The sequence below is a fragment of the Anoplopoma fimbria genome, chromosome 12 (assembly GCF_027596085.1).
Source record: "Anoplopoma fimbria isolate UVic2021 breed Golden Eagle Sablefish chromosome 12, Afim_UVic_2022, whole genome shotgun sequence".
Lineage (NCBI taxonomy): Eukaryota > Metazoa > Chordata > Actinopteri > Perciformes > Anoplopomatidae > Anoplopoma > Anoplopoma fimbria.
This window is the reverse complement of record NC_072460.1, coordinates 143,593-165,253: the sequence shown is the minus strand read 5'-3', so window position 1 is coordinate 165,253 and position 21,661 is coordinate 143,593. Positions and strand designations below refer to the sequence as shown.

The window sequence follows — 21,661 nt, the reverse complement described above, 5'->3', positions numbered from 1 at the left end:
ACACTGTCAGATCTAACATCATATGAGGAGGTTCCCACTGCCTGCGTCTCCACACTGTCAGACTGTGGATAGATGTCTGCGCTTAAGCGGCTCCTGCCTGATGAGGGGGTTGGTGTATGAGGGGGGGGAGAGGGGGGTGGGGTTGGTGTAATAGGGGGGTTGTATGGGGGAGTTGGTGTAATAGGGGGGTTGTATGGGGGAGTTGGTGTAATAGGGGGGTTGTATGGGGGAGTTGTGTAATATGGGGGGGGGTTGATGGGGTGAGAGTCTCGTGCTCGACGCGTGCCTCTCCGGCCCATCTGTTGCACCGGTCCAACTGTCATAGACACCACGCGCCGATTTGGGGGGGGATTCCCACGAGCGGTCTGACTAATGTTTAAATCCCTAAAGGACACCGACAATAACCCCCTGACACCACTGAGTGGTCTCTACACCACTGAGTGGTCTCTACATCTCTCCATCTCTACATCTCTCCATCTCTACATCTCTACATCTCTACATCTCTCCATCTCTACACCTCTACATCTCTACATCTCTACACCTCTACATCTCTACACCTCTACATCTCTACATCTCTACACCTCTACATCTCTACACCTCTACATCTCTACACCTACATCTCTACATCTCTACATCTCTACATCTCTACATCTCTACACCTCTACATCTCTACATCTCTACACCTCTACATCTCTACATCTCTACATCTCTACATCTCTACATCACTACACCTCTACATCTCTACATCTCTACATCTCTACACCTCTACATCTCTACATCTCTACATCTCTACGTCACAGATAGCCTCTATGTCACAGGGCCTACAGGCCTGTATAATAAGGCCGATTTGAACAATAGCCTGCATAATATTTTGTGGAATATATTTATTAATTTTCATTTTTTGTTTAGCAAGAAAAACATTTATAAAATATAATATAATAATAATTATAATAATAATAAACATTGTACATGCTTTCATGGCACTCAAGTTTACAACATAAAAATAAAATCTGTTATTTTTGATTGAAATGCATGTTATTTTTGATTGTTCTGCCTCCTTAAGCATACTGTATAAGTATGTTTATTTGTTTATTTATTTCCAGTCTGTTAAATGAGGTCGACATAAACGCAGAACTCAGCCCAGCTCTATACTGATTATTAGTATAATAATAATAATAATATATTACATTATTATTATAAAGGGTTAACTCTCTATAATAATAATACCAATAATATATTACATTATTATTATAACTGAGGGTTAACTCTCTATAATAATAATACCAATAATATATTACATTATTATTATAATGAGGGTTAACTCTCTATAATAATAATATAATAATATATTACATTATTATTATAATGAGGGTTAACTGAGGGTTCTCTATAATAATAATACCAATAATATATTACATTATTATACTGAGGGTTAACTCTCTATAATAATAATACCAATAATATATTACATTATTATTATAATGAGGGTTAACTCTCTATAATAATAATATAATAATATATTACATTATTATTATAATGAGGGTTAACTCTCTATAATAATAATACCAATAATAATAATATATTACATTATTATTATACTGAGGGTTAACTCTAATAATAATAATAATATATTACATTATTATTATACTGAGGGTTAACTCTCTATATAATAATAATATATTACATTATTATTATACTGAGGGTTAACTCTCTATAATAATAATATATATCATTATTATTATTATACTGAGGGTTAACTCTCTATAATAATAATATATTATTATTATTATTATACTGAGGGTTAACTGAGGGTTAACTCTATAATAATAATAATATATATTATTATTATTATTATTATTATAATGAGGCTTAACACAGGGTGATATCATGTGAAGGTGATCTGGAGGCTTTTCCCAGGCTAGATCCCCATTGAACTGGAAGGGCTGCCAACGGTTTTTCTTCAGACTGGGAGGACTGGGAGGACTGGGAGATTTCTTGCACGCGTCAGACGCGCGACAGTTATTCAAATGAGACTCATTATAGTCGCGTGGGCTCCATCTGCTGCTGCGCGGGGACGTTTAAACGATGACATGCTGTCTGCACGCGACTCAGCACTTCAACACAAAGAACAGACTTTATGTTACAGTAACTTTAATTAACTTAATGTAACAGTAACTTAATGTAACAGTAACTTTAATTAACTTAATGTAACAGTAACTTAATGTAACAGTAATAACCTGCAGAACTATGGCTGCTTATGAGAAGAGACAGTTAATGAGACTAGAAAATATCCATTCAAGTTTGAATATTCAGATTTGAGTCAATTATGATTCTAATAATCATCGTAGCAATAATATGATGGATAATACTATTGTGAGACGTCACGGTTTAACACCAGCTTTACTTTAATAGAATATAAGCCTGCAGCCATGCGCGTGCCCGGGAGCCTAATCCTTTAGTGCAGGAGGATGAACCACAGCCTTTTATACTAGTAATACTAGTAATAAGACATGTACTTCATATAACCACAGCCTTTTATTTAATACATGTACTTCATATAGCCTTTTATACTAGTAATAAGACATGTACTTCATATAACCACAGCCTTTTATACTAGTAATAAGACATGTACTTCATATAACCACAGCCTTTTATACTAGTAATACTAGTAATAAGACATGTACTTCATATAACCACAGCCTTTTATACTAGTAATAAGACATGTACTTCATATAACCACAGCCTTTTATACTACTAGTAATAAGACATGTACTTCATATAACCACAGCCTTTTATACTAGTAATACTAGTAATAAGACATGTACTTCATATAACCACAGCCTTTTATACTAGTAATAAGACATGTACTTCATATAACCACAGCCTTTTATACTAGTAATAAGACATGTACTTCATATAACCACAGCCTTTTATACTAGTAATACTAGTAATAAGACATGTACTTCATATAACCACAGCCTTTTATACTAGTAATAAGACACACATGTACTTCATATAACATTCAGAACATCACCAAGAGGAAAACACACTGTTTATAAGAAGAGACTGGACAAAATCAACTTTATTTAGCAGCTGAAATAAGACCAGCACACACAAAGAGGGGGAATCCCTTTATTCATCCTTTCCACCCTCCCATCTCCAAACGTATTGCATGTTTTCAAACTTCCCCTTAACCTTTATTTCCTGCTGTCTTTTGGATTGGCCAATCTGGAGATTAAAAATGAATTGTAATCAGATTTAAAACCTGAGGAAAACATCTTTCAGCAGTATTTTGAGTACAAGTATTCTCTGCATGAGGCATTAAGAAGTTGATATTAGACCCATATGTGGCAATTTAATTATAAATGTAACACATTTGATATTTAAATTAGTATTTGCGAATTACATGTCAGTGAGAATATAAAAAGGCACATTTTTATTCAAGCTCTTCATGAACGATGGTTATAACGGCAGTGATTGAACAATACAGGTGTTGTAGTCATTTCCAAGATGCATTCTGAGATGCTGACATTCAGCCTACTTCTGTTTCTGTACTGTCTATTCTATCATTGAGTTCTCCTTGCATTTTTATGTAGCCCTAAATGATTTTACTCATTTGTGCTGAATTGGAGTGATTTTTCACCCCAAACTAAAGATCATAATCTTAATAAACAATACAAGTCTATAAGCCTCTGTTTCTGGCTTTATTAGACCATGATCAAATATAAAACACTTTAACATTGTTTATGTTTGCATCATGTTCATTACTGAAATAGTCTATTCAATAAACTCCTTTTAGCAATTGAAACTAAGTGTGGATTTTTGATAAATAAAAACAGCGTTTCCTTGTCTTTATATGGACATACATCTTTTTCATAAAACCATCCAGACTGAAGTAAAACTATATCAAAAGATAGACACCTTTTCTGTCTAACTTTATAACTATAACTGTTTCCCTTCTAATGATCCCTGGAACTGTTAGTTCAGACAAACTTCTCGAGAAAGCAGGAACAAACATGCTACGTTTCTGAATTAGTTGGGCTACGCTGTAGCATCTTGTTTCCTCTCAACATAAGTCAGACGTCTTCTGTCCCCTTGACCCCGCCGTGCAGGACGTCTCTCCCACAGGGAGCCGGTCATCCGTGAGCTGCAGTGAGAATTTCTCAGGTCAGACTTTCTCACACTCAGGCTCATTAGCAACTGACAGAAACAGGGCAACTGATTTGACAAGACAGGCGTTTTAACAATGCAGCCTTTAGTTATAATTAAGATTTTCTTTCTTTTTTTACTGATGTGGTGGAGTTGATTTTATTTAAAAATGATACGGCCCTCAGTAATTTGACTGTAGCCATGCACCAAATAACTGTACATCACACACTGCAGTCAGAGTAGCTGCATCCTCTACAACACATGTACATATAGCAGATATTCATGTAGCAAAATGATACAATCTAATCCAAACATTCACAGTCACGTGTTACAGCTACAACAGGTTATAGATCTCATTTTCAACTTGGTAGACACATCTCCTTATTTAAGCTCAGACTGACAATATAATATAAAGCCATACACATTTATCATATTCAAACGGCAGATTTAGACAGGTGAAGATAAGGGGCTAAGTTTGCATGTAAATCACTTCAGATCATATTCAGCCTTATATTCTACACATAAGTGACACGGTATGAATATCATTTAAAAGGAAATAATCACATACCAGGGTGTGACTGTGTCGCCCTCTGCTCGTCATTAAGGCCCTGCAGCGGTGCAGGTCTGTGCAGGTCTGTGCTGGTCTGTGCAGGTCTGTGCAGGTCTGTCCTGGTCTGTGCTGGTCTGTCCTGGTCTGTGCTGGTCTGTCCTGGTCTGTCCTGGTCTGTGCTGGTCTGTCCTGGTCTGTCCTGGTCTGTGCTGGTCTGTGCTGGTCTGTGCTGGTCTGTCCTGGTCTGTGCAGGTCTGTGCTGGTCTGTCCTGGTCTGTCCTGGTCTGTGCAGGTCTGTGCTGGTCTGTGGCTGCAGTTGTATTGAGCGGTGCTGGTCTGTGCTGGTCTGTCCTGGTCTGTGCAGGTCTGTGCAGGTCTGTCCTGGTCTGTGCAGGTCTGTGGCTGCAGTTGTATTGAGCGCCCTTTTGCAGCAGCAGGTTTGGGGCCAAATGACAGGGACGCGTTTTCTCTGTGGGCGGAGACCTCGTTTAGGCCCGCCCCCCACAGGACTGCAGGAGGACATGCAGCAGCTAGAAACAGAAAATATAATAAGATTTATAATGCTATATATATATATATATATATATATATATATATATATATATATATATATATTTATTTTTTTAAGCTTGCAAACTTGGGTCTCACTGAGTTGTTCGACCACATGCAGAGTAATTGAATTTCTTAGTTGCTGTTGCCAGGTTCAGAATGTAATAAAAGCATCCATTTACAAACAAATGTTCCAAAAACATTCTGAAAAGCGGAGAAAGGCACACATCCATAATGATTGTATAGCAACAATGAAAACATTTGAGAAGTTGAGCACAACCTTTTTGAACCCTTTAGTTTGATTCCATTGTTATGAGCAGTGACAGCAATGCCGTTGGAACCTTTGGTAACTTAGAATGAATCTGCTTTCTCATTAGACCACTTGAGGAATATCTTTCTTCTGTATTGGACATTACTGCAATAAATATTTTCTATATGCATGTTGGTGATTAAGCTCCCACTCCCCCCGGACAGTTCTTAATGGTCCCAGCGCTCCCAGAGGCCTCCACCGGAGCAGGGAAGAAAGCCCAGCACTCCCAGAGGCCCCCATCGGAGCAGGAACCCATCTGCTGCCTTTGTTCTCCTGGCTCGTGCTGTTCTCGTGCCCCTGATACTCAATCAGGACACAATATTCAAAAGACCCGCCAAGAAACGGCCTGTCCTGCCTTTCCAACAGCTGCCTGTAGGGGGCGCTGCGTTAACCCTGCTGTCCTCCGTGAGCACATCATTAGGGAGTGATTAAAACAATAAACATGGGATGAGTCCACATGTGAGCGTCTGTCCCTGGACCGTAGAGTCCCTACATGTGTGTGACCCTGACCCATTGGTGGAGCAGCCTCCGCCCACGCTCAACTCCACCTTTGTCAACTTTGAAGAGCAAAACAAATGTGCGCCACCAGATGTGCTGGTGCCTTGCAGCTTGGCTTTTGGCTTGGTTAGGCTTGGTTAGGCTTGGTTGGATATTCAAATCCTGTCTGAGCCATCCCTCTTGATTTATGCAATGTACAATTAGGAAAAAGGCTTCTGTGAGAAAGGACGCCAGGCTGGATGCTGTGCTTTGTAATAACAGGGACAATAAAGAAATACAAGCACAACTGTTGTTTGCATCTCCAAAAAGTCTTTTTTCTTTCATTCAGTATTTGTAGAGAAGCACAATTCAACCATAATCTGTTATCTTTCATTCAGTGTGTATATTTCTGTCTACTTCTGTGTTATGTATCGTATTTTATAATCTTTTAATATATCTTTTATACCACAGGTCTGGGTTCTCTGTATGTTCACTATAGCAGAACAATGGACTTTAGTCTGATATCCTTCAGTTCAAATAACAAGTAGAGCATCTGAGGAAAGCATTGCTGGAATAATTGTTTTAGTCTCTTGGATTTACATCGAAGGTTTAAATAACTTAAGTCAAGTTTGTACATCTCATATTGATAAAAATATTATGCTGCTTAGCTAGTGGCCTTTTATCTCGGCAGCATGTGATGTGTCAATAAGCCTTTGTCACCGTCGCGTTCAGACGCAGACTGCACATCACCAGTGACGTCGGACGGTCGGATGGTCGGACGGTCGGATGGACGGACGGATGGTCGGATGGATGGATGGATGGTCGGATGGATGGTCGGATGGTCGGACGGTCGGACGGTCGGATGGTCGGATCGGGTCGGATGGTCGGATGGTGGATGGTCGGTGGATGGGTCGGATGGGTCGGATGGTCGGATGGTCGGACGGTCGGGATCGGTCGGATGGACGGTCGGGATCGGTCGGATGGTCGGATGGTCGGATGGTGGATGGTCGGATGGTCGGACGGTCGGATGGACGGTCGGGTCGGACGGTCGGACGGTCGGACGGATGGTCGGATGGTCGGATGGTCGGACGGTCGGATGGTCGGATGGTCGGATGGTCGGACGGTCGGATGGTCGGATGGTCGGTCGGATGGTCGGACGGTCGGATCGGTCGGTCGGACGGTCGGATGATGGTCGGATGGATGGTCGGACGGTCGGATGGATGGTCGGATGGTCGGATGGATGGTCGGATGGTCGGGTCGGATGGTCGGATGGTCGGTCGGTCGGTCGGACGGTCGGATGGTCGGATGGTCTTCATCTCTGTTGTTCGTCCCTGATGCAGCAGATGCTCCAGTGAAGTGGAGCATTGGTTCAGGCGTCGGAAGCTTCTTGGCACATTGTGATAATGTAATGTAATGTGATGTAATGTAATGTAATGTAATATAATGTATGTGATATAATGTAATGTAATAGGTCTTCTGACCAGTGCCGTGACAAAACAAACCTACAGGACAAAAAGAGGGATGCAGAAACATTTGGACTATTTTTAACCTACAATTAAAAATGATACATTTTTATAGCCTCTGTTTTGATGCCAGGAACAGCTCGGTCAAACATTCTACTATGTATTTACAGTTAATGAAGGGGGCAAATATTAAAGTATCTTTCAAAATAATGCACAAATAGTGGTTGATTGTTAACATTGAAGAATTGTCACGGTTTTATTCTGTTGCTTTAGATTGTACCTAAAAGGTCCTCTGAGTGTTTTTCCCCTTTTCAGTGTCTTATGCCAAAACATTCATTAGCACTTTCATGCACTTTCGAACAAAGCAACACTTTATGAAGATGGATCTTTTTGAATGTTTCCTAGAGACACTGATAAGTCATTTCCTCTAATGATAAAGTCGTAACATAGAAAACACCTTCTCTATTTCATTAACACACATCTCATTGCAGATTTTCACAAGTATCAGATGCCATTTTGGACAAAAGTATTTATCATCCAGACCTTCTGAGAGCAATTACTACATGAGGACCAACATAATGTACTGACAGGCCTGAAAGAGTGACTTAAGAGCCAGTATTCAGCACCACAGACAGCTTTCAACTGTTAAACAGCCTCTCCCTCTTCAGTACCACGGACAGTGGGCACCTCATTAAGCACCACCACAAAGAGCAGAAGTGTCGACCCCACCTGACTCCTCTTGATCAGATGAGGCCCTAAGAGAGAAGCCAGAGAAAGCAGCGTATGCCCTTAACCCAATATCTAGAAGATCTCTTAAACCACATCCCCTTAGTTTTCTTTGTTGGTGGTCTTCCAAGGAAGCCTTTACAGTTTTGGGATCTCCTTTTCAAAAATAAATAATTAAGTAAGTAAGTGAGTGAGTAGATAAGTAAATAAATAAGTCATTATTGACACAAGGTCCACTTACCAGCTTTTTGTTTTAGCTTAAATCCTCTGGCGTTCATCATACTATGCAAACTCAGTCTGCTGATAAGAACTGAGATGCTGTTGACAGCTATACTTTGTTGTTGCAGCTTTATCATTTCTCACTGTAACAGGAGAAACAGACCTACCCTGTTAAATAAGATTTCCCATAACAATACAGTAAACTACTGGCAATTGAGGTCTCCAGCATCCTGCTATTATTTTGCGAGACTCAATGCCATTATGTTATTCAACAGTAAATGATTATGTTTACAGTTTTCTACAGTAGAGTGTGGGGTTTACAGTGTAATATTTTAGCTACTGTTACCTGCCAGTAATATACTGTGTTTCTACAGTGTTGCTATTGTGATCTACATGAACCCTTCTAACTGTATGTGTTACAGTACATCACTGACAAGTTTCCCTCTTTTTTATATTGATACAGTCTACTGAAAATATATTTGGTCCAGTATAAAATTATGAGCTCAGTTTTAAAAATGCATACACCATAAAAATCCTAGCACAAAAGAGGAAGTGACAGCTTTATGGAACAGACCATTTTTTAAAAGGCTGCATTGTATAATTCATTGCATAAAGTATTATTTTAACTTAAAATCTACCCAATGATTACAGTGCATACCCTTTTGTGGGGCATCTATGTACATTTAAGACTGCTGGAAACGTACCATAAGCACCAGTGAACAAAGATCAGGGAACGCATGGACTCACAGAGAAGTATTAGCATTTGAGTTAATGACTTGAGAACTATTTGTGAAAAAAGCATTTGAATTACAGTTCAGTTCCAAGAATAAATCCCTTGAATATAAATATACTCTGTTGGAATCCCATTACTGCTGAATAAATTCCAGTGTCCTGCCGTCTGATCTTGTATAAAGTGGCAAAAAGCAACAAGCCCTGTGGTAAAGGTTAGCTGGACTTCAGTGCTGACATCCATCTACGGCTTGGTCGGTCCTCACTGATGCAGACGTTTAACACAACTCCAGTATACATCAGTAAATTCTCCAATAATTGAATACATAATTCAACACTTTTGGGTAACCAGATGCCAAAATATAATTGTATCCCCTCAACATATTATTTATCTGTGTGTTTGATTCCAGTAAGGAGGATGAACAATTATTAAATAACGAAGATGGCTGCATGTAGCTTCTGTCCCTCCATCACTTCTGATAAAACAAAAATACTGCATGAAACCGTCAAATCGGTAGCATACTGATGATTCAGTGTTGCTTTTGGTGCCAAATATAATCAAAATTTACTGTATCCTGCTGTATTTTGGAAGAACAGTACAGTACTGTAAGAATTTGACTATATTTGTACAGAAATTCTTAATTCATCCTCTTTATTTACAATTTATAAACAGGACTGACAATTGTCAGCTAAAACACACAACGCCTCATTCAATTTTAACATGGAAAACATTTTGAAATGATAAATTGGACTTCTTTAAGCATTTTATGAGAATCCTAAGAAAAATATCATATTTATGTCCATGCAATATGTATAGTCTATTTTAGATAACTGTTTTATTATTTCAGGATACAAACCCTGGTACTGATTAGGTGTCTAACGGTAAAAAAAAATCATTATTTGAATACATTAAGTATAAAGTTAGGTCGGATTTGTTCACAAACTGGGAAGAAGAAGAAGGAGGCTCATTGAAACGTGTCTCAATGCTGTAGTCAAACTCCAGCCAGCCGGCTACAGATGCTTCAGGGTGATGCGGATGCTGTTGGCCTAGAGTTTGGCTTGGGATGCCACACATGCTTTCTTTCAGCTACAGTCCCAATATGAAGTCTGGAAGTCTCTGTGGAGCCGCGATGGAGACGATCTCCTTCAAGCAGGCAGAGAGTCTGTCCAAGCTTTTGTTTTCACGCATCAATGATCCATCTGTCTGACTGCTGTGGCTCGTGTCAGTCTCATGCCGTTTATACGACCAAATTGTCACTTATCAGAATGATCCAACTCACAGGTTAAGATTTAGGATGTTTTCTGGCAATACATAAAATACATTTTTACTGTTTGCTCCAAATTCACTCTTGTCCCAAACTGTAAGTGATGTTGTTGTAATGATAATACGTATATGCCACAGAAGGCATTTTAATACATTTAGCTAGTTTTTCCTTTATTTGACTTAAATCTGACCAATAGTCAGGTACAGTATTATATATTTCAATAGGCGAAGGTTTAACAAGAAGAAAAACAAAAGAAGCTAATCATATCCCCCTCCCATACATTTACTGGAAAAATCCACTGTTCTGCACATCCTTCAACAAAGGATCACTGTGCTCTCAGCTTGCACAGATGGATACCCACGCTGAAACCAGGACAAAAAGGGGTTGTTTTTATCTCCAAGGGCCAGTTCCCAGACTGGACTTGGTGGCAGTTATTTGGGGCCCCATGGGGCAGGACGCGTGCTAAACCGCACATCTATAATGCTTGAAAAAAAATGAGGGTTGAAAGAACTCAAGTTACAGCAGGACAGCTTGCAACCGAGGAGCAGAGTTATCTTTACCAAAAGAATCAGAACGTGTAGAGCTACATATCTGATTAATACATATCTGATTAACACATATCTGATTAACACATATCTGATTAATACATATCTGATTAATACATATCTGATTAACACATATCTGATTAATAATGTAAATACACTGGTGCGCTGCTCTTTATATCCTCGTAAAGCTCGAGGTTGGACTGAGCTTTATGTAACTCTGTCTCTTTTATGTAACTCTGTCTCCTGTGTAACTCTGTCTCCTTTATGTCTGTCTCCTCTGGTGTCTCTCCTTTGGGTGAAGCCTCTTCGGGTTTCAGTAACTTGTTGTGTGCATTGTTGTTTCATATATGCGGTTATAGGGCTACGATAGAGGCCATAACTGGGCCATTGTGTCCATGAGACCCGAACCTCCCCCACTCCACAAGACGAGAAACCGCAGTGGAGGCACAGTGATGATGGGCCGGGATGCTGATGCGGGGGGGGGTCTGTTGTAGAAGAGGGGGGTTAGGGTCTGTGTGTGTGTGTGTGTGTGTGTGTGTGTGGGGTGGGTGTGTGTCTGTTGTTCTCCCATCTGTTGCGCGGTTGTGGCGCGTGCCGAACGCGTGAATCCTGCAGGCAGCTTCTCTGCACTGTGTTACTGGTTTAATGGGTTAGGGTTAACACTAACCCATTAAACCATTAAGGGTTAGGGTTAGGGTTAACCCTAACCCTAACCCTTAATGGTCAACATTGTAGGAGGCCAAACTACAATGTGTATCATTGTAGTTTTGGATATGTAGCTCTGTGTATCATTGTAGTTTTGGATATGTAGCTCTGTGTATCATTGTAGTTTTGGATATGTAGCTCTGTGTATCATTGTAGTTTTGGATATGTAGCTCTGTGTATCATTGTAGTTTTGGATATGTAGCTCTGTGTATCATTGTAGTTTTGGATATGTAGCTCTGTGTATCATTGTAGTTTTGGATATGTAGCTCTGTGTATCATTGTAGTTTTGGATATGTAGCTCTGTTCATCATTGTAGTTTTTCAGGGGTTATCACTTAAGATGAGGTCCGGTTCTGTCCTGAATCATATGTTCCATTGCTCCCGTGTTGTGTTAGAGCAGGCTGTTCGTGTGTACATGTACTGACATACACGTTCACACTGCGCAGATGCACGCACCTCGTTGCACGTCACTGCGTCTCCTCCCCACTGCTGCAGGTAAACACCGTGCTGTTGATATTGGAAACAAGCTGTTAATCCATACATAGCGTGGCTTGGGTATCTGCTTTATTAATTGTAGGAATAGATTAGTCCTTAACCCCTCATCTGGTTCAGGTTCTTTTATTGTGGCAGATTTAGTCCAAAAGCATAAATAAACTGACTGAATGTTCATATTTTGATTATGTGGAACTAACTTTTGTAATTTTTCATACATAGCAGCGCAACTTTCAGGCATAACCCATTAAACTTTTTCTTTTAGAGATTTGGCCGCTCATTTCAACCCGCATACCGGCGCTGGACGCAGAGTCCCAGAGGAGGACCCCCCCCCCCCCCCCCCCAGAGGCCCCCCCCCAGAGGACCAGAGGACCAGAGGACCCCCCCCCAGAGGACCAGAGGACCAGAGTCCCAGAGGAGAGGACCCCCCCCCCCAGAGGACCAGAGCCCCCCCCCCCTGTCATGGCTTGTGTCCCCGCCCCTCTGACGCGCCGGGCCCTCATAAATAGGAGGCTCTCCGTGTCTCCGGCACACTTCAGCTCAGCCGCTCCAAAGCGCAGTATCTCCCCTCAAAAAAGCACAAGAACAACAGCAAACGAGATGAGTCCCAGCATCAGTACCGAGGCCGACCAGCCTCTCCCTGCCAGCTCCACCGTGGCCCAGAGAAAGCAAGCCAACGAACTGAGAAAGGTAAGGGGGAGAAAGAAACCGTACATGCTTATTTGTTACTGACATGTTTCTCTCATTTGAACCTTTAAACGTGCAGCTGAATAACGTGTTTCCATCATTTCTTCCAGACTCTTAAACCCTTGCTAGAGAAGAGAAGACGAGCTCGTATCAACGACAGTCTCACTCACCTGAAAAGCCTGATTCTTCCTCTGGTTGGCAAAGACAACGCACGCTACTCCAAACTGGAGAAAGCTGACATTCTGGAAATGACCGTCCGTTTCCTGAGAGACCTCCCTTCCACTCCAGCCAAAGGTACGCAGCATCTCTTGAGCCACAGAATGCATTGCATCCATCTGATCTGTGATTGCGAACGACACATTCAATTCAAGTTACTGACCAAATCTCCTTTCCCTCCAGACTCCGCAGACAGTTACAAGGAAGGCTACAAAGCCTGCCTCCAGCGCGTCTCCGCTCTGCTTCCCAAAACCAGTCTGGATCAGGGAGCGTGTCAGCGGGTCAACCAGTTCGTCCAGCAGTCCATGTCCGCCACCGTCACCCCGACCTGCCTGAACTGCTGCGCTCAGAGCTCCAGGACTCTCCCTCAGATCCAACAGAGACTCCTGAGCCTCAAATACAGCTTCAGCTCCAGAACGGAGAGCCAGTCCCGCAGCAGCGCAGTGGCTCCCAGCCGAGCGCAGTCAGGAGAGCAGTCAGGAGGAGAGCAGTCAGGAGAGCAGTCAGGAGAGCAGTCAGGAGGAGAGCAGTCAGGAGAGCAGTCAGGAGAGCAGTCAGGAGAGCAGTCAGGAGAGCAGTCAGGAGGAGAGCAGTCAGGAGAGCAGTCAGGAGAGCAGTCAGGAGAGCAGTCAGGAGGAGCGCAGTCAGGAGGAGCGCAGTCTGGAGGAGCGCAGTCTGTCGGCGCTGCCATGTGGAGACCCTGGTAGATCAGATGGACATTCACCTCATGCCTGTTATTTATTGTTTGTTTATTGTTGGAGTTGCTGTACAATAATGGAGCATTTGGCTCATTTTGCGTTTCATGCCAGAGAGCACACGAGCACAGATCTTAGAGAAACTGAAGTCTTGAAGCTTTTTAAAATGCAGTCCTCTTTGGGGTTTCAAAGATACGGGTTGTAGACAACACTTTTGTAAAACCCAAAGGGTTAATTTGTTTGAGGTTTGCACGATGGACTTAAAAGTATTTTGGTCTGTGCAAAAGAATAGTCTGTAAACACTGTGTGTTGAATGGGATTATGATATTCATCGGCGCTATGTATCTATATAAAAACATGTTTTGTGACACTTTTCAATAAATGAAAATTCCTCGAATATTGCTGTTGTCTGATCTTTCATTTTCTGGTGTTCCAACGATCTGGAATGTATCATGAAAGGTCTGCTGCAGAGGAGTCTCGGTATGAAAGCAGTGAAAAAGGCGCGCAGGTCATCCTGAGCAGTGAAGCTGAGGAGCAGCTGCTCTATTGTTGCCTCCCAGTGACCACACTGGTGGGAAGAAGTTGGACTGGTTGTGTGATGGGAAACACTGAGATGACTGTTGGGAATTACAATGGCACATTTGACGTCGCCCCTAAACACACTGGTTACTCAGTCATTTTACAATATGTAAAATTTCCTAAATAAATACACATCATATCCCTGTGATTATGGCTTTTAAATCTGTAGACACTTATGACTGTTTTACATCTGAGTATATTAACCCATTTAGGTTGTTCATCTTATGTCTTAGGGACTGTCCTGAATTCTCTTTTTAGTCATTTATATTGCAAATTAGTACTTCTATTTACCTTGTATCTATTCTTTATACTACATGATCAAACAGCCTTTGGATGTTTATAATTGCAGTAATTTTGCATAAACCACTTTAAAAAAGATCACGTCCTCCACCCTCTAGATTTTACTGGATATAAGTCACATTCAAAAGCCTCTATCATTGAAGGGGCACCGTTTATACATGCATGAAGTCTAGTAGAAAAAAGGGGGTGCTGTCTTCTAAAAAACACGTGAGCTGAGCACCAACTCCATTCTCCAGCTATTATGAATGTATCATATTCGTAAAACTTCTTTAACATTTTGTCGAACAAAGGCTGGGTTATACTGACCAGTTCTAATACTTTCTTCAGTATTTTTTTAAAGACTTGACCTATAATGCAATATGCAGGTTTCTATCATGCATTAACTTTTGGCATCTGACAACATGTTGATATTGCATGTTGTGAGAGGAGTAGATTAATAACATGGAGTTGGATTTTTTTCTGCCATCATTAGCCACCGTCCACTGTAATATGGTATTAAAATCATAATTAACCCGCACCCACATCTTTATCTTTATTCAACATGATACTACATTAGCTGGGAGTCTTTTATAAAACACTGATTGGTGCATTCAAAGATGGCCCAACATCCTGGTTTCGACCCACTTTTCTTTTGACACTTTAACATGATCCTTTTCACAACATTCATGATATAAATGTCTTTGCAGTGTCTTTGGGTAGACGGGTCATAAGTCTTGGATCTTGAGACTTTTCTGAATGAACCAACAACAGTTAGGAAATATTATCTAATGCATTAAGATAATATTTCTATCTCAAGCACATTCTGTCAAGGTTGACTATCTAACTGAACTGGGATGAACTGACATAACCACAGGCTTCATATAAGGTAGAGGATATATATTAAATTTGGTGAAATTCTCTGCTGAAAGGTCATTGATAATGCAACAGAAATGCAACTATACAAAACCACAGTTCTTAAAAGCACAAGTTTAGGTTCAAGTCTTTTAAAACAATGTTCAAACGCCCAACTTATCAGTCTCTGTTAGTATTCCTTTTGTCCATAGTGACTCAGAAGAGATCTATTCTTTGGGCATCTTCAATGGAATAGATGGAGGACAAAATTCCCCGTCTTGATTTCTTCCGCATCCTGAGATATCAAGTGGGTATCTCCTGAAGTTAGTCTATGACGTATGAAGCTCCGTTTGTCATTCCAGACAGTGTTTCTTTGCTGAGCTGCAGTGGAGGGTTGGTAGAACAAAGAGGGGGTTTTGTACACTTGATTTGTTTTTATTTTTTAAGTTGTTCCTGTTAAGGTTAAATGCAGTTCTTTTTTAGTCATTCTGGATAAAAGTGTCTGCCAGTTATATTCAGTGCCCTCAGCAAAAGTTCAGACCCCTTCACTTTTTGCACACTAAATTGTGTTGTGGGTTTACTATAGTTTTGAATGACTAAAATTGCCATTTTTGCCCATCAATCTACACTCAATAACCCATACTGATTAAGTGAAAAAGTTTTTGGATTCATTTACAAATTTATTCAACATCAAAAACTGAAATCTCTCATTAACAGAGTATGCATTCAGACCTTTAATTCAATACTTTGTAAGAGCCCCTTTAGCAGCCATTACAGCTTTGAGTCTTTTTTGACGAGGCTCTACAGGCTTGATTCAGGCAGTTTTAGTCCATTCTTCCTAGCAGATCATGTCAAGCTCAGATTGGATGGGAGCGTCTAGGACAGTCTGAGACTCGTCCCGATGCCACTCCAGCGTTGTCTTGGCTGTATGCTTTGGGTCATTGTCGCTTTGGAGCAGGTTTTCTTCCTTATGTTTGGCTTCATTCATCCTTCCTTCAGTTCTGACCAGTTTCCCTGTCTCTGCTGCTGAGAAACACCCCTATAGCATGATGCTGCCACCACCATGCTTCACCGCAGGGATGGTATTTGCCAGGTCATGCGCGGTGCCTGGTGTTCACCAGACTTAGTCCTATGAGTTCTGCCAAAAGGGATTACAATTTGTCTCTCTGGTTCTAACCTGAGAATCTTTTCGCTCATGCTCTCAGAGTCGTTAAAATGCAGTTTCGCAAACACCAAGCTGGTCTTTATATCCACCTTTAACTCAAGAGTGGCTTCCATCAAGGAACTCTACCATAAAGGCCTGATTGATGGAGTGTGGCTGAGAAGGTTCTTCCATCTCTGCAAAGGACTTCCGAAGCTCTCTTAGAAAGACCATTGGGTTCTTGGTCACCTCCCTTACCATGACTACCATGACGGCGAAACGGTTACTCAGTTTGGCCGGATGGTCAACTCTAGGAAGAGTCCTGGGGATTCTAAACTTCTTATATTTCACAATTGTGGATGTCATCCTGGGAAAACTGAAAGCTTTAGAAATGCTTTTATACCCTTGCCTTGATCGATGCCTCACCACACTTTTGTCCCGGAGGTCAACAGAGAGTTTCTTGGACTTCAAGACTTGGTTTGTGTCTTAACATGCAGAATGAATTGGGAGGCCTTATAAACATGCCTTTCTAGACTATCCCCAGTCAATTCAGTTTGATCACGGATATTTAAAGCAAACAGGATGCACTTGACCACAATTTTGGGGTGCAACAGTAAAGGGTCTAAATATTTTCATATTTCAGTTTTTGATTTTTTAATACAATTCTAATAAATCTAAAGACATGCTTCACTTTATCATTATGAGTTATTTAGTGTATATTGGTGGGCGAAAATGGCTACGCTTACATAATTAAATATAATAAAGTGTTCAAAAAGCAAAGGGGTCTGAATACTTTATGAATCCATTGTATGTTTTATTTAACAAGAAAATCTAATCTCATCCGCATCATAGAACATAAAACATAAAGGTTGCAAAAGGTTTGACAGAGACTTAAAATGAATAAGATGAAGTATGAAGATAACACGCTGGAAAAAGTTGAAGTAATGTTGATAAAATACCATAACAAGTAAGATAAATAGATATACATTAGATTACAATTCTGTAATCGCCAAACAGATGGCACAGATGATCACAATATGATCACAATATGATCACATTACATTACATGATATTACAGTCATTTAGCAGACGCTTTTATCCAAAGCGACTTACAGGAAGTGTATTCAACATAGGTATTCAAGAGAACTACTAGTCACCAGAAGTCATCAGTGCATCTCCTTTCTTAAACAAGCATCTAAGAGCATAAACCAGAGCAAAAGTACAGAAACAAACTAATAGGAATATAATAAGTGCAACAAACTAATAGAATGCAATAAGTGCTAAGAGGAAGGCTCAGGGTAGTGCTTCTTGAAGAGGTGAGTTTTCAGCCTGTGCCGAATGATGGCCAGCGACTCTGCTGTCCTGACGTCAGTGGGGAGTTCATTCCACACATAATCACATAATATGATGAAAGCTGGATTGGATTTTCTCCAATTAAAAATGATGGATTTAAAAGCTACGTCTGACCGAAGCATGTAGAGGAAGCAGCAGAAATGAATGCTATCTCCATTGCTCAGTACTCACTTAAGGAACAGAAGGAAGCTCCTCGAGGTTAAACAGCATTACTTCCCAGCCTTATTTCGAGCAACACCATTACAAAGATATGCAGATCAGTGTGCATCAGTGGGTGTGGAGCTAGTTAGGGCCAGCCAACACACAATAATGGTTCAGGCTGCAGAGTTAGAAGAGAACCTCAGAGTTTGTGTTTGTAAAAGGCATCTCCACATTACAGAACAGACAGATATGTGACCAAGAAAAGTTAAATTCTCTGCCTCAAAACAAAAGACGGACTAAAAAAAGGAAACTCTCAGCTTAATTCCTTGTTTATTGCCACTTGTAACTAATAAGTAATGTGGCAAATAACTGAAAGCACAAATGTACAAAACGGTAAAGAAAACATTGCTATATGCACAATCATATAATATACATTATTATGGAACGAATACAAAGTTTAACAAGGTCTAACCTTTAACTATGAAAGACATGTTGTCTAAAAAGTGGAGGAAAGGGGACTCAAGCAGTCCCACAACACGGTAACCTCTAAAAGCTGAGATCCACGTTGTTCAGCTTTTCTTGTCCCAGCTGAGGCCACAGTGGGGGATGGTGGGTGTGAGCGTTCTGCTATTACTGCACAATCTCTCTCTGGCCCTAACACGGCTGTCATTAGCATACACAGATATTGTAGAGAGAAAATTACACTGAAAACATTGTCAATTCTTTATTTCAGGATTTTGCATGAATTGCCCAATATGGATATTCTTGTCTGGTGACGGGGTTGATTTTTACACAGTAAAACTGAATGAACCAAACTTTACCCATCAAGTTCAGTCTATTTAAAGTGAAAGAGTACCATTCAGCCTGTTAAAATGCCTGTCTATGCTCTTCTGTGACTTAGGAGGGAGCGTTCTGACATTTGAAGAAATTACTCTGATGCTGTCTTCAGATTTAAAGCATTTAAGATACATCCTGTGTTACAAACTGGAGGTAAAGAATTGAAAAGAGCTTGCATTTAAGAGGCATAGATGGTCTAATGAAAGCTGCTATTGAGTTGCATTATGGAAATTGTAGTTTTTGGAGTTTGCTTCAGACACATGCTGCTTCAATTCTGCTTTTTAATGCATCTCCTAACATATTTATAGAAGTGCAATGCTAAATTGTTGGTCCTTTATTGGGTATAGATCTGGATGAGTATTTGCCTGTTTTGGCATCACATTATACCGTTGGTTTCTGATCGGTAATGGGTTTCAGGAAGGATACCACCTTGTTCAGCTGGTAGCAAAGAGCAGGGCAAAGAATGAGAAAATGTATTCTAATTTGAATTGATAAAAATTCCACTTTGCTCTGTTGAGCTAACCAATTGAACTATTTGCATACATGCAGTATGTTCATTACTCCATTTAAAACCTTATCTTTGGAAAGAGTGGATGAGTGATATGGAATCACAGTTTGTTAAAAGAAACTCTTCTGACACAGTAATGATTGGGGGATTTGTTCAAACTCATTTCTTTTGGTTTTCTGCTAAATTTCAATTTTCCTTTTATTTCAATTTTGAAATAACAATTACGGTAAAATAACTGTATTCTATAACTTTTTGAGCAGAACAAATACTTGCAATATCAGATTATTTATCCAAAATAAAATCCAAGTATAATAACTTTGACTTCTCTGGCAAAACCATTCAGTCAAACAAAGGGAAGACCACTGTGAAATACACTGAAACGTTTCGTTCCCATGTGATGCTGAGTTTGACCTATTTAACTGCCCAAGATGTCTTTTCATTACATATCGGCAATACTACATCTGCTTATAGGTGTTGTATCTGTATATGTGGTTCTCATTGTTTGAGACTAAGCAGAAACCCCGGAGCTGCTGGAGCAGGAGTCAGGTGGAGTCCGCCTCCCTGGTTCTGACCCGTCCACACAGCCCGCATGGGACTCTTAATTCGCATGAAGTTTCGGAACATCTTCAGACAAAGGCTTCCTGTTATCCGGCACAGATGGGTTATATATTTACAGACAGAGAAAAAACAACAACTATTTCAACTATAACTTTTTAACCATTATTGCACAGTGCAATGTATTGCTGAGTTTCTATTGTCATGTTATTATGTTATTGTCCTGTGGTCATGTGGTCTGCTGGGCAAGGTTGGTTGTGCAGCCTGACAGCAGCAGGAAGGAAGGACCTGCGGTACCTCTCCTTCACACCGGGGTGAAGCAGCCCGGTGGCTGAGGAAGGCTGCACAGAGGCTGCCAGGGTGTCCTGCATGTGGTGGGAGGTATTGTTCATCAGGGATGACAGCTTGGCCATTGTTAAATGTTATATTATCTTCATTTAATGTTTTATTCTCTTTATTTAATGTTTCATTCTCTTCATTTAATGTTTTATTATCTTTATTTAATGTTTTAGCGTTTGTCTGATGGCGGTGCAGTGACGATCACGTCATGATGTTTCCGCGGATGTTGATCTGGGCGGCTCATCCTCCTGTATACGGTGTGCCGGATTACCGGTGTTTTTTCACGGGCGGTGCCGGTGGACCAAATGACTCAGCCTCCTAGCTAGCATAGCTAGAGGAGGTTGAGCCGTCTGAAACTGAGGAGGCGTCCCGGTAGAATCCGGTGACCGGGAAATAGGTTCAGCGATCACCGCGCATTGCATGCCGGGTAGATTTTTTTTAAAAAATTTAATTTTAATTTTTTTAATTTTTAATTTATTCATTTTTAAATTCAATAACTTTATTGAGACATTTGTTCATACATATAAAACACAATATATTTATTATATATATATATATATATATGTATATATTTACATTTTCAAGTTCTTATTTTTAAAATAAATAAAATAAAAAATGAAAAATAAAAATAAAATAAAACAAGTATTATAAATAAGCAATAAAAAAAACAGTAGAAAAAACAACAATAACTGAAATACTATATTTACAGACAGGAAAAAACAACAACTATTTCAACTACTTTTAACTTTTTTAACCATTATTGCACAGTGCAATGTATTGCACAGGTTTCTATTGTCATGTTATTATGTTATTATTGTCCTGTGGTCATGTGGTCTGCTGGGAGCAGAGTTGGTTGTGCAGCCTGACAGCAGCAGGAAGGAAGGACCTGCGGTACCTCTCCTTCACACGGGGGGTGAAGCAGCCGGTGGCTGAAGGACTGCACAGAGCTGCCAGGGTGTCCTGCATGGGGTGGGAGGTATTTTTCATCAGGGATGACAGCTTGGCCATTGTTAAATGTTATATTATCTTCATTTAATGTTTTATTCTCTTTATTTAATGTTTCATTCTCTTCATTTAATGTTTTATTATCTTTATTTAATGTTTCGCGTTTGTCACAGTCGCGGTGCAGTGACGATCACGTCATGATGTTTTCACGGATGTTGATCTGGACGGCTCATCCTCCTGTATACCGGTGTGCCGGATTGCAGTGTTTTCACGGTACCGGTGCAGTGGACCTCAACCTCTCCATATTTCACGCAGCCTGAAGAGTTAAAATAATATCTCGAAAACTAGAGGGGCGT

The 21,661-nt window shown here is 40.4% G+C and overlaps 1 protein-coding gene across 1 annotated transcript; it reads left to right on the top strand.

The window, feature by feature from the left end:
- Positions 1 to 12,778: 12,778 nt before the first annotated feature.
- On the top strand, positions 12,779 to 13,788 carry hes2.1 (hes family bHLH transcription factor 2, tandem duplicate 1). The gene is made up of 4 exons (XM_054609977.1): positions 12,779 to 12,868; positions 12,976 to 13,159; positions 13,265 to 13,547; positions 13,746 to 13,788. Exons 1-4 carry the CDS (start codon positions 12,779 to 12,781, stop codon positions 13,786 to 13,788), a joined length of 600 nt encoding a protein of 199 aa, XP_054465952.1.
- Positions 13,789 to 21,661: the final 7,873 nt, after the last annotated feature.

Coding starts and splice junctions, on each gene's coding strand:
- hes2.1 (XM_054609977.1), top strand. CDS start 12,779: ATGAGTCCCAGCATCAGTACCGAGGCCGACCAGCCTCTCCCTGCCAGC. Junction 13,160..13,264: donor CCCTTCCACTCCAGCCAAAG/GTACGCAGCATC, acceptor CTTTCCCTCCAG/ACTCCGCAGACAGTTACAAG. Junction 13,548..13,745: donor GCTCCCAGCCGAGCGCAGTC/AGGAGAGCAGTC, acceptor AGCGCAGTCTGG/AGGAGCGCAGTCTGTCGGCG.